General features: G+C 44.0%; 2 protein-coding genes and 1 long non-coding RNA gene across 7 annotated transcripts in view; 1 reads left to right on the top strand and 2 right to left on the bottom strand.

Moving 5' to 3' along the window:
* epb41l4b (erythrocyte membrane protein band 4.1 like 4B) overlaps window positions 1-8,456 on the bottom strand; it is a 53,540-nt gene extending 45,084 nt beyond the window's left edge. The window contains exon 1 of the mRNA XM_018757165.2: window positions 7,680-8,456. Coding sequence (XP_018612681.2) covers window positions 7,680-7,937 — 258 coding nt within the window. The 5' untranslated portion in view covers window positions 7,938-8,456. The remainder of the gene's footprint in view (window positions 1-7,679) is intronic.
* Window positions 8,457-8,487: 31 nt separating this feature from the next.
* LOC114911078 (uncharacterized) lies at window positions 8,488-13,119 on the top strand. The gene is made up of 2 exons (XR_003797879.1): window positions 8,488-8,564; window positions 8,994-13,119. It is a non-coding gene; the product is annotated as an uncharacterized LOC114911078 (long non-coding RNA).
* Window positions 12,049-14,120, bottom strand: part of ptpn3 (protein tyrosine phosphatase non-receptor type 3) — a 44,821-nt gene continuing 42,749 nt past the window's right edge. For 4 of the 5 annotated variants that reach the window (XM_018757204.2, XM_018757208.2, XM_029254249.1 and 1 more), the window contains exon 26: window positions 12,050-13,852. In XM_018757204.2, coding sequence (XP_018612720.1) covers window positions 13,766-13,852 — 87 coding nt within the window. In that variant the 3' untranslated portion in view covers window positions 12,050-13,765. Of the gene's footprint in view, window positions 13,853-14,120 lie in introns of all 5 variants that reach the window. The other variant, XM_018757207.2, reaches the window with a different exon arrangement.

The following is a 14,120-nucleotide window of genomic DNA, read 5'->3' as shown; positions in this document are numbered from 1 at the left end:
TTGAGGCAAATGAATAGTAACCCTTCTTTAAAGTAGATACTACATTTCTAAATATACATGAAGTCAAGAAATAAGATTTAAATTTAAAAAAAAAAAAGACTGATTTGTAACACACAACATAAATGATGTTAATAGGAGTTATACAAACTCGTAATACGAATATTACGAAAGATCCCCGAAGATCATGCATTTGCCAGCTACTCATGTCTGCTCTCTGGAGGGGTGAACCCAAGACTGGCAACGTGTCCAGATGTTCACCGGTGACCTGACAGCTGTCGCTCCCAGCAACCTCCCGTGATGTTATACATGAATCCGAGAAGAGGAAAAAGTGGACGAGAAATGTTCGAAATGCAAAACCTCTGGGCGCCACAGGCCTGGAGCCACACGGAAGAACATCGGTGGTTCCTTCTGCTCTGCCGGTCACTCCACAGCACCTAATTGCCGTCATCCCTACATTTACAAAATCTCTTTAGCCGAAATTTCAGTACAACAGCTTTTGCCTTTTGATATGCAATTTTTGATTAACAAAACAAAAATCAGTAGAACAAAATTCATCCCATGCATGTTCAAAAAGTTGCACATTGTGAGAGTGAAGTTGCAGTGAAGTACAGCAATGTACCATAGCTGGCACTATAGACCATCAGCTGCTTCTTGTTTTCCCTTTGTTTCAACATGTTTGTGCAGTCGCGATGCAAGAATGACCGCCAAGCCACCTCTCTCCTCCACGGACCACAACTCACAATCCACGGTTCTTCACATTAATGGTTCATTAGAGTAAATTTCTGTATATTTTAAATTGTCTGCAGTGATTATTTCAACATGAACTTTTTTTTACTGAATGTTTGTTCCCGTCTACTGTCTGTAAGGAAAACGTACGGCCTAGGAACGTACCCACTGTTTGATAATAATAAAGTGATTTATATCACAGTGAAATCACAGGTTGAGAGTTAAACAGGTGTTTTACAGTAGGCAGCTGGTGGCACAGTGGTTAGAGCTGCTGCCTTTGGACCCATGGGTTCAAATCCCTCTTTCAGCTATAGTACCCTTGAACAAGGTACTAAATCGCTCCAGTAAAATTACCCAGCTGTATAAATGGGCAAATAATTGTAGGTAGATTAACATTGTAAGTGACTTTGGAAAAAAGCATTAGCTAAGTATGTAAATGGAGTTTTCTGACAGACTGAGAATGCTTTTTTCCTTTTTAAAATAATGGGAAACAGACTTTCGGCATCGAAATTTCACCATCCACGGTGTTTTTGGGACAGATTAATTTTGTAAATCGAGGGATCCGTCTCTTTTTTTTTTAATTGTCAGATGGAGCGGCCGTTAAATTTGCCCAAACGATACAAATGTGGACTTACTCCAAGCCTGCGTAATACCAGTTTATTGGAATTCCAGTGGAAGACGCAGCTGAGATGTTGTTCAGTACATCTTGCTGTCCAAACTAGGAGAGGGTGACTTACAGAAACTCCCCAAACACAGGGATCCCATTACAGTGTGGAAAGAGTACAATGAGTGAGCGCAGAGCAAAAAGAATCTGGGTTAGAGTCCGCAGCCCCCTTCAGCAGGGAGAGGGGGGGAAAAAAAAAAAAAAAAAAAAAAAACGCTCAAGTGCATGAAAAACCTGATACACCCATTTTGTTCCTGAAGCTCACAAAAGAGGACAGAATTTCAGTCTCGCGACGTCTAAGGGTGGAGCAACTCCTGCACCATCCTCTGGTTTTTGCAAACACATTTATTACATTTAACCATCATTTTTTTTTTGGGTAAAACGAGCGACAGATGCTAGTACACACAAAAAAAAAAAATGGGCAGTTACATGCCAGCGCAAGGGTACCAGCCTTATAGTTCTCAGATGAGATGCCGTCCAACATCTTTCAGCATCATTTCTTCCGAACAGGAACACAAAAATGAAAAATAGCATGTACTCAAATAATAACACATTCCAAATAATTTTAATAACCATTTTACCGTAACGAATCAATTTCAGAAATTACGTACAGTTACCAAGTAAAACAACTGAATAATGAAAATAAATTAAAATAAAAAAAATTTTAATTGCCACTTCCACAGTTACTATATGACACCATCATAGTGAACGCTTGAATTTACTTGTAGGTTAAATAAATAAAAAACAGTTCTGCATCAGCAACTTAAAGTCAGGCTAAACAGTACATACAAAAAACATTTGCTGACATTTATTTTGGGTAAAATTCCCTGATTTTTGCCAGAAAAAATGAATAAATCTGGTTCACTGCAGGGGCGCAACAACTACAGGGGAATGAATGGAACCTGAAGGCTGGTGTTAGAGGTGGAGGTGGTAACGCGGCGGGAACAGACGGCATCTGCATGGGAATAGCCGCTCCCTTCCGAGCTCCGACACAGCGAGGGAGGGTCCAGATGGCTAAAATCGGGGGATGTCTTCGCTCGGGCACTCGTTCCGTTTGCGGTACAAATGAGAGACGACTGTTCGGGCTCTTAAGTCTCACTACACTAACGACGAACGGCCGCTCTCACCCGTCGCCACGGCTACCGCGCCCAATTCGTACTGCGTTTGCTGTACTATTGTACAGCGTGTATCCCAACGTCAGTAAAGGTGTTACGGCCGCAAAGAAAAACCTTCTTATCCGTTAAAATATTAAGGCGCGCAGGAAATACACGAGCGCTAACGAGCCGACTTTCTCTCGAAAACGTTTTTTTTCGCCGCGGACACAGCGGAGCTATTCGTACCGCTAAGGCACAAAGCCGCCCGCCGGGCGACTAAGGGATGGGTCTTTACGTCGACTCTTCGTTAAAATACCAGAAACGATTTTCACTGGATTTGCTTCGCTCTCGAGAACCGTTCGCCTTCTACAATTTGTAGGCCCGGCGCTGTGAATTGACAGTCGGTCCATCGCCGGGCCTTTAACGCTGATTAACACATGAGCTGTAAAAGGAAAATGACCCACGCCGGCTTTAGGGTTTTAATGGGTGCGTTCCAAAGTTCACGAACACAAGATGACGGAAGGACGTCTTTGTAATCAAGTTACAGCTACGTGACGCAAAGCCTCGTTCCGTAGGAAACGTCCGCATCCGCATCTCCCCCGCTGGTGGTTTATGCACTTTCGTTCATTCAGCGTTATACGTAGTTTTGGACAAAAATCTCCATCAAATATATAAACGTACGTGGAAACACAAACGGGATATTGACAAGAACTGAGAAGGAGGTTCTCACGCTGCCTTTGCCATCAACGACAGCCTCTCCACCAAAACAACGTCCACTCCACCCCCAGAACCTTGGAGGCACACTACAGCGCCATTCGACTCAACGCATGAACTTTAACAGCTGTGCTCTCGTAGAAAAACCCATCAGTTTGCCAAAAAGCAGCGATCCCCAGGTATTCCGTTAACGACAACTCGGATGCTTTCATTTAATCCCGTACTTCAACGTAGGGAACGCTTCTCCTCATTTTAGGAAAACGGAAACCCCGATCAGGCACAGGTACACGGCAACACAACAGAAGTACGTAGTAATTAATGAAGGGAAACTGAAATGTGATGCTTTGTTAGGATAATTAACGTTAACCGTTGAAGTCACTGTCTATTTTAAAGGGAATTGGTCATTTTCGTATAATTGGGTGTCAATTTTGGGGCTCAGGAAGACAATTTTTACCATCGAAAGATGATAATTACTTGTACAGTTTGAGAATTCACGTCACAAAGAAACAAATTAGATTTGGAAGGTGGCCAAAGACCGGATTTACATTTATTCACTCAGACACTTTTCCCCAAGGTGATGTTCAATAATCGATTATTAAACCCTGAGTGAGGATCTCCGACACAGAGCGAAAATGAGCAAGGTTACAGTGGAAATGTACCGGTGTATAGGGCGTGAGCAGGATGCCTCTGGTTAAGACTTTGTCGCTCCCAGTGATTTATTTAAAATAAATAAGGGGTTATGAATAGACAGAACTGCAGGTACGGGCTCCAGGTTCAAATCAACAAAGTTGCACGAGTTCCCAAGAGGCCCTCGCTCGGCGTGAGAAGGCGCCGCCGTAACCGAAACCCGTTGTACCGAACCGGCGTGCGTTCGGGAGGGAGGCAAACGGGAGGCAACGAGAGCCAGCGGTGGCCCGCAGCCCAACTGCTCCGGGCTGTTCCAGGTTTCTAGGTACAAAGGTAAGACGACATAGTCGTAGTTGCGCAAGCAGTGTGACTCAAGCACTGGGACTACACACACACACACACACACACACACACACAAAAACAGACACACATCTCTTGCGTATAAAGAATTTGATTTATGTAATGCATATTAACCATTCCGGCATATTAACAACTTTAACTGAGCTTGAGAAGAGCCCGCTCTGGTGACAATAAGACAATTAACAGTGTTTTTCAACAGGATGCCAACTGGCTGGAAAAGTAATGTGTAACAGCCAAACTATGTCTTCATACCATTTATCTACAAAAATTGCTCTGTTGCTCATTTAATGGATATTTATTATTTTGCTTCTGTATTATAACAATAGGATTATATCAATAACTCCGTAAATCAACTTGCCAATCGATCTCCAATCTACTAGGAGTGACTGAGCGCTGAACTTTCATCATTTGCAGAAATGCTCTGCCACACCACACCGTACCACATATACATACCTGCTGTACACTGTACAACACGAAAAGAAAAGGCCTGTTGGTTAATAACTAAGTTAGAGATGCACACAAGATTAGGAAATGAAAAGAAACAATATGTAACATACACTGATGCCTCAAGTCACAAACATTCAGTTCATGAAAGTTTGAATGTACAATCATTTCCAATTGACTTAATTGTATTTTCTTTATTTTAAATAAATCACTAAGCTAACCTAGAGGCCTTAATTTAAGTTGTTGTGCTGCAAATATGACCCACGTCTCGGCATCCAGCCACTAGTTGGCAGTAAAATATACCAAACGGCACAGGAGAGTGGAACTGGATTAATTCAATTCATCTACACAGTGCTTGCAGATTGTGTCTGGAGTTCTGAAATGTTGGCGATCAATAACAAGGCGACGACTGATGCGCGTAATGAAATGAATCGACATTTCATTATATTTTATTTAACGTTTGCTAACGATTACGAGTTTGTTTGGAGGAAAACCTTACAGAGTCTATTAATTTATTATATCCGAGACTTTTACTGAAGATATTGAGAAGATAAAGCCAGGAATGTAGTAGTACTTGGCATTTACAAACAAATCGAGTTATGAACAGACAAGACATGGTCCTAGTCGTGTTTGCAAGTTCAGGATCCAGTGCACATGTTTTCAATCTACTGGTGTCACTGTGCATTTCCATTAGTAATGAAGTGATATGATTAAGGATTAAATTTCTGTCTATGCTTTTCATTTTCAAACACTACCAGCTTAATAAAATAAAGAAGCAGCATAAATACCTTATCCCTCAATCTTCTCACAGTATGATCTTGCTATGACTAAACACTTGTATACCAGTATCACACATATTTCTCATCCCCCCTGTTGACAGGGACCGAGTCCACACCAGGGAACATTAAATCATCAGTTCAGGGTTCCCAACCTAAGGTGTTTCAGTAATAGGGAGAAGCAGCATGAAGAAGACCTTTAATATCCTGGGTGCGAAAATGCTCTGAATTGGTTCGGACTAACGCCGCAAGATCTTTTCCCGGTATATGGCTGCCAACGAACGAACGGATCGATCACTCGATGCAGTAGGAAACTGGAAGCCCAGCATTATTATTATACTTTTCACTAAATCAAAGACAACACATAACTGGCTATACAAGCTGTCTGCAGTGTTGCAATGTGTTTCACGTACAAACGTTTCATCATCATACAAGGCATGTGGCACCGGAACAAAAACACCTGCAAAGGAGACCGTCACTGCACGTACGGCATCTTGTGTACGCCTGGTATGAAGTTTCAACTCCGGAAGACCACAGAACGGAGCAGAACAGGCCACGCTGTCCCGTCTATCCATGACATTTACAGGTCTTCTCCTATTCGTCAAACTTCGCTATCCTCCCTAACACTTGGCGCACTAAGGGCGTGTGTAGCCAGTCAATCCTGTTCTTAACAGACTGCATCTTTCAGCGCGGTTTCTACAGTAATTGTGCAATTAAATCATTCGCACCATTTGTGACCGTAGCTCTGACGCGGACCGTTTCTGGCACGTTCGCATCTGTCGACCACGAGTAACGGGCTCGCGCTTTCACAAGCTCGAGCGAAGCGGTACGAATGTCGACAGAGCCCACAAACACTCACATCCGCAGGCTCTCCGCGGATCCTTTCTGGTCCAAGTAGTAAGACAAGTCCTTAAAGGAGGAGGGGCACACGCGCTTCAGTAACATCTTTATGTTAGAGAGCGCACGAGCAAAAGGGAATTGAGCAGTGGGGGTGAGCAACCCACGTTCTTCAGCAATTCCCACAGGTCTGCACACTTGTCAGCAATACAGGATGAAGAACAATTAGTGCGAGTGCATGTCAAGGAAGGCTGACAGGCATGATGCATGGTGACTAGAGCGAACCTGCTTGGCCAAGAACATTCTACGTGGCAGGTAACGAACGGGAGGGGGGGGGGATGTGTTTCATTACCTGGCGATGCTGCATTCCCCACAAAATGCAGTGTGTTACTGCGAAACACTTTGCAAGTGTATTCCTGTACACGACATACAATCAACTTCGTGTCATTTTTTGTTATTCCGAAAAAATAATCCAAACAGGCGATTCACTTTACACGTTCGCTTACAGCCGTTACAGACGTGGCTAGAGCTTTATGCCACCTACATGTATATACAGAGGGGGTCCGCTCAAGAACTGCGAGGCACGACGCTACCCGTCATCCGAAAAGGGGGGAAAACGTGTGCGGCGTGAGGTTCGATCATCATGGGATTCGCATGAGGAAGGAAAGCCGCAAATCCAGCGCGCTAGATGCACCAGATGAAATGCAAACTTTATGCCTCGATCCCTGATGACACTTTTTGGGCTACAAGGGGACGCACACCGTATGCCCACACCGCACGGCGGCAACAAAAGCTGACACACATTTACCAGCAACCCGTAGTTCCCCTGTGTATGAGGTGCCCTCTAAGCTGTGTCCAGACACTTTGCCGCGTGTGCGACATGCCCTCCGAGCGGTCCGTTTACAGGGCACGCCCTCTGGGCCGCGTGTGTCCTGGACATGCTGTCAGAGCTGCGCGTGTGCGGGACGTGCCCTCTGGGTTGCATCCAGGTATCCAGGTACTTTGCTGCATGTGCATGACACGGCCTCTGAGCTGCGTGCCCCACTGTGTCCAACCTGCTGTGACAGGAGCAGCAGAGCAGCAGCGGAGCAGCCGGGGACCTGCCAAACCAGTCCTCCGCACTCGCCCTGCCTGTCACAGGGGGGGACCCGAGTGAAACTGCAAATATTTCACAGCAAAGGAAAAACAAACAAACAAGCTGCGCCCCAGGAGCCGAAAATGCATTTTTCTTACATAAGATAACAACGTGCACTTGTTCTTGTACCCCTGGCTACACACGTGACACGGACGGGGAAAAGTAGCGATGCTGGAGGGCGCGCTCCGAGACGCACATCGCACATCAGCAGCGATCACTCATCATCAGAGCAATTTGGGGAAACACGATCGTTACATCGAATCAATTGTTGCGCCGTTGCCGCGGGGAGGGGGCGGACTCACCGGCAGGTCCACCGTGACGTCCGATCCGTCCAGCAGCAGCACTCTGCACGTGATGACGGACCTGCTGCTGCCCGCGGCGGGGATGTGGACCACCGCCCCCCCGGTGACCACGGCGAGCGCGTGGGCCACCTGCTGCTGGTGCGCCTGCAGCGCGCCCCCCGCGGCCCCGCCTCGCCCTCTGCCGTCCGTCGCGTCCGGCGGCGTCTGCAAGCGCCGCGCCGACCGTCTGCTGAACGTCCGCCGCAGAAAGCCCATCATCTTTCTTCTTCTTCTTCCTCTTCTTCTTCTTTCCGCGTGCGCGCCGCCGGCCGGCCGGCTGGCTGTCCGGGAACGGGCGCGACGCCCCCAGGCAAGTCGAAGATGATCGCAGCAGCGCCGCCGCGGGTGCGAGGAAGACAGGGAGAGCGGCCGCCCGGCAGGAGGAGGAGGAAGAAGAGGAGGAGGAGGAGGAAGTAGCACAGCTGCTGGACTCGACTCGACTGGAGCGGAGTGGAGTGGGGAGAGTCGAGAGAGAGAGCGGCCGGGGCAGCGAGTCGCCCCGGAGAACCGCGCTCAGCCTGGTTGCGAATCAAAACTGTGCGCTTCAGTCTGTTCAGTCGTCTCGGCACATCTGTAGCGCTCCAGTATGCGGTGGCGGCGGTCCGCGAGGAGAGCGGAAGTGCGAGACTAGGAGTGAAAGTGCGCTCACCTGCCGCGCGTTCGCGGACGGATCCAGGCGCTGCGCTGCGTCGCGCTACGAGCGGGTATGACACGGGCAGCCTGTGGGCTTCTCTCTCTCTCACTTGGTGACACACAGCCACACACAGGCGCGCACTCGCTCGTATTCCTTCCTCCCTCTCTCTCTCTCTCTCTCTCTCAACCGAAACCGACGCGCGCGCCCCTCAGGTGAGTGAACCGGAGTAACTGGACAAACAGCGTGTTTGCGCCTGCGTTCAGCAACACGGAGCAACTTCTGCCGTTTGCCAACTGGCGCTATCTGCTGGTTGTTCATAATAATAATAATAGTAATTATAATATCATCTGCCAGGAGCCGTCTCCATGCAGTGCTTTCCAGTTTAGAATCCACCCTGCTGTATACAACATGGTAAATCACTGTAAAGCTGCTTATCTAACATTATAAATCACCTCAGACAAAAGGCGTCAAATAAGATTGAATAAAAAAGACATATTATTATAGCAAGAGATCCGCTTTCCCGGAAGATGCGACCTAGAGATGTATTATCAACTGATAACATTTTAAAAATACTCTAACTAAAGCTATTTAGAATGTAGAGGAGCAGATTGATTGTGTTTTCGCTTTCCTCACGGTTGCAGGGTTGCATCCCCACTCCAGAGAGAAACTTGTGGCCAGTAATTCAATCATCTGGCGTGTGTTCTGTGGTGAGGGGAAAACACAGATGGACATGTATAACAGACACAGCAAGGGCGACAGCGCTGTAGGCTGGGGCCAAGCTACATGACATGGAAAAAGGAAAGGAAAAAGCAAGTTTACCTTCCGCTGCAGAGGGGGGAGGACAGGGACTCCCATCTCCAAGGCTTCCTGAGTCAAAGAGTGACTGAAGTTTTCATACAGACTTGTCACTGAAATCTTTCATCTTCCTTCAGAGTTGTTTTAACCCCCCCCCCTTATTCTTCTTCCTTTTTAAAAAAAACATTCTCCCTTGTTTTGCTCAAGTTCCTGCTTGATTTTTTTCTTTCTACCATTTTCAACTAAGTCATACATCTCCATCGTTTTAGACAAAGTTTGGAAGAGGGACTCAGCAGGGTAGGAGTTACTAAGCATCTGCAAATTAATTGTCTGGCCAGGGTATAGCAGCACGTGGCAGTTGGGAGATATTGCATTTTTGTGACGGACAAGTACATAACATTGACAAATATTTTTTCATTAACATCCAGTAATGGTAACTGATGTCATTGCTTAGCAGATGCATTTAACTCAACTTTACATGAGGTGTTTTTAAATGACAAACCGGACAAAAAGGTGGTCGTGATTTTTGTGCCACATTTAGGAACATAACTGGCACAAAGGGCCTTGGCATGAGCAAAAATAGCCAAATAACATTGCTTTGACATTTTTCTTTTAATATATAAATGAATAGCAATGAGAACAGTGGTGATAGCAACTGATAAATGAATAAATGTAATATTTATTGAGCTGATCACAACAGGTGTAGGTGGGAGATCCAGATCAGGGTTCATAAAATGAAAGGAAACAGAATGACCTCTACTCAGTAATAAAGCAAATGAACACATCCTGCATTTCTGCTATTATCTGACTAATGACAAGCTAATTGGTCACATGACAGTGCATAATGTGGCCTTCTGGAGGTTTGGGTGTTGCACAAGGTGCTCAGACTCTGACACTGTACAAGCTGCTGCGTTTTCACACCGTTTCATTGGGTTTGGGTAAATCGGGGGATCCAGTGATTTCCACCTTCCTTGAGCCCATCTCAGCCTCATCAGTTAGACACAGCTGGCTTCGGTTTCCTTCGTGAGACGGCAAATTGCTACAGCCAACTTTGGCACTGGAGAAGACGTGATGTTCTTTGACAGAATAGCTTGGGGATATTTGTGTTGTTATTTAATTAATCTTTTTGACCTTACCTAGATCATTCCAGAGCATCTGCTGCTGTGCAGTCAATGGCTATTCCTAGAATGCATGAAAACTGTGTTCAAACCCTGGTATTCCACACAAATTGTATTGAAAAATTACTCCATGCAAAGATGGTTTACATAAAATATTGTCATTTTACTATGGAGTTAAAATTTGGCTTGTGCTCTGTTGGCGTAAACGTCCAAGTTATATTTGAAGGCACGTTTCACTGCAAAATGTCACCTAGTTTATCACTGACTCGCCCTGTGCTTCATACCACAAACCCTTTCCATCTTATGCATGAGTACAGTATGATGAGCTCCACCAATGTCACACTGGGCTTGGAAGACTTCAGTGACAAACCTCAGTGCTGATGGAAAACTGTGCATGAATGTAGATGTAATACGTTGGACCAGCTTCCTTTCTTCTGTGTCCTACCTCACCCAGAACAAAAGAGAGCCCTTCTTACATCTAACTTCTTTATTGATCCCTAGGTGAATTTCATAGAGCATGAAAGATGTGGAGCTTCTGAAAGGTTTACCCAGGAGAGCACTTCAGTATCAGCAGTTCCTGAGTTTCTGCACGAGTCACTCTCTCCCCCTCTCCTCTTCTCTCTCTCTAGAAATAGCAGTGGGTTAATTTGCTGAAACTGAACATTTTGAAATTACGCTTAGACTAAAAACTCAGCTGACTCTTTTCCTTCTCGTTTTTAATACGCAATATAAAAGCAGTCCTTGATTGCATAAAATTGTGCTTGTGGAAATGCATACTGCAACTTCAACAGTATTTAAACGGCAAAATACATCTTTCAAAGGTAAAAAGAACGGCAAAAGGAGTACAACTACTGTACAAATTGATTTACTTGAGAGCACTTTTTTGAATTTAAAATAACATGAAAAGCATAAAAACTGAACATGCAACATTAGTGCTTTTGAGATATTGCCATCTCTTGGCTCTGTTCCCCAGATTCTTTATGCTTTATGTGTTGCCTTTTTTTCACACTGTTAGATAATTATAGCCTTTATTAACTTATAAGCTGCCTCTGCTTCACCTTAGTTTTTCCTGTACTCTAATTAGTCCCTTTACTTTCTGCTTCATCATTGCTCAGCATTCTTCACCCATCCCAGCCATTATCACAGCTGTGTGACAAATCCCACCCTTTTTGAGTGGCCTTTGAAATTAAATTAATTTTTAATCCTCCATCCTTCACTCAGCTAGAAAAGAGTTGTACTTTTTAAATATTTCAATGTACAACTGTCAAATTTAATTTCTCCAGTTATGTCCTCTTGTTCTATGCCCATCTTTATGATTCGTTTGACCTCAGCTCTCTGGAATCTATTAATGTCCCTTTTGGTATGAGCCAGGGTCATTCTCAGCTCCTTTCAAAATTGAGGTTTTTTTTTTTTTTTTTTTAAACAAGATACAGGTTTATTTAATAGAAGATAGAATACAGAAATTTATGAGCTATGGTTAAATTTGTAAAATTCCTAATAGTTATGGTTAAAACAAATACCTATGATATGTAATTTACAATGTAATTAATTATGTATATTTTGCTAGAACATGTTCAGTATTGAGCTGTAATATCCCGAATTCCAATATGGTTATGGGGTACCGCAAGTGAATATTTCAGACTGGTGGAACGTGCCTTTAAAAAAAAAAAAAAAAAAAAAAAAAAAAAACTAATTTATAAACAACCCCCAATTACATTGTCTTCATGTTTTAGAAAATGGAATATTTCTACATTCAATAATAAAAGTTGAAGGCAACATGCAAAAAAAGGTTAACTGCAGTGTGATGTACTTGAAATTCCCTTTTTATCTGAAATACACAAATAAATCAGAAATGTGACAAAACGGCACGTTTTACATTAGACTGAATTCAGCTGAGACGAGGCCTACAGAAAACTCATTTCTGTTAGGAGAGGCAGCATCACCCTCAATGGCTAACCTTTCTTGCATGTCTCCTTACCCTGTCAGTGCTCTGAGGAGGATGTGCAAAGTGACATACAGTATCATCAACAGTGAATCAGTGTGGTAGCCCAGGTCTGCCTGATGTTCTGATCTGCTCCATAACTTTGGAGTTACATAATGCAAACCATGACATCAGCAGTGTCACCCGCTTTTACTCCACAACAAACAGCTACATGTCAGAATGTCAGGAAAAGGTTTGTTTTTTTTTTTTTGCAAATCACAAATGCACTATTTCTGGACCACAGTTTTTTTTTTAAATTGTTGGATAAAATATCAGTCAATTTTTTTGTTAGTACAAATATCATTGATTAGGGTAACATGAACATATCCTTAAAGTTTGTAGGCAGACCTTGTCTGGGATGAACTGCACAAATGAAGGTGTGATTAAACACAATGGCTTGATCAGCTGGATCAATTGTTTAGCAAGAATTACGCAGTTTCTTTTTGGACATTAAAACTGTGGAAAGTTTCACCTTAAACAAGCAAAAATCCCACCAGGGTTCTAGCAAGGCCTAATCTTACCTACTACAGCCAATATGTCACTGCCAGAAAGTTCCCTGTAGGGGATTTGTCACATGGGATTATACACCTCTTTGTCTGTTTTAAGGAGGAAACACAAAGAAAGATTTCAGATAGCAGGAGATTTGTGGTATATTCACAGAGATGCCCAGACTGCACTAGCCTACTAACCCACCTTGGGAGAATTCCACCAGTGAGTCTGCCTTGTACCATTTTCTCTTTCCGTTGTCCCAAACATACACACATATGCTAAACGCAACGGAAACCTTTAGTCCGGTGATACGAAACAGTAAAAGACTGAGGTAGTGATATTGATTCTCTAACAAAAAAAAAAAAAAAAATTACCACCCTCATAGTAAATCCCTGATTGGCAGTTTGGGTGGTCCCAGGGGTCATCACCATGAACCTTGGTGGGACAGTGTCTTACATTGTGCTCTAAACCCAGGTAGCTAGACTCACAACCCAAAACCTACTGAAGAATGAACATGATTGGTAACTACTTATAATACAGCACTTTGTGAATTATCAAAACACTCAGTCCTTTTTATAAGCTCTGAACTTTCACCCTTTCCTGCCACATGTTAACCTGTACAAAGCAGCATTTCTTAAGTGAACTGTACATTTTATTTGGAATGGCATCTCTACATTTACCATTTATAAGGGATGACTATGTGTTGTAATGCAGTACATGTAGTGAGAGCACATACACAAACACCTGATATATGAGACCTCAAACAGGACTTGTACTAAGATACACAGAACGATCTTGCAATAAAGTGCACAAGTTCCAGTGTATATGTTATGGTCACCATATGCATCGAGTCCTTCCTGTGCAGCTGAACCCCTACAATATGGTTAAACCCGATGCCGTGTCGCCTGCCTGCAGGCGTGGCAGTCGGGCCGATGACTTCTGCACACTACCTCAAAGGTTTGCAGAGAGACCGCCGCGGTTTCCGTGAGTCTGAACGTCCAGAAAAGTTTCCCCAGTGATCTTCTTGGGGCTAGGTGTGTGGAGGTGAAGCTGGAGATCCAGCATGTCTTTCTTCGTACACTCGTAAGATGGCTTCACACACAAAGCGGTACTGGCTCTGTCAAAACAACAATGAAATCACAGTTAGCAAATCAGTATGCACCACTACTGTTTTGTATCATTTTGCTCTTTAGCTACTTGTTTTAAAAAAAAAAAAAAAAAAAAAGAAGCTGACTTTGTTGGTGATTCAGTTTGTAGAAAGGAAAACAGTGTTACCACCAAAACACCTTTGCTGGTTTGATCTCATAACTGTCTTGCAGGTCTGAAGCATGAACAACTATGGCTAAAAACCACTCTAAAGCCCTGTAGAGGAACCCAAGATGAGC

This window comes from Scleropages formosus, chromosome 8 (genome assembly GCF_900964775.1).
Source record: "Scleropages formosus chromosome 8, fSclFor1.1, whole genome shotgun sequence".
Lineage (NCBI taxonomy): Eukaryota > Metazoa > Chordata > Actinopteri > Osteoglossiformes > Osteoglossidae > Scleropages > Scleropages formosus.
This window is presented reverse-complemented; position numbering and strand designations above follow the sequence as displayed.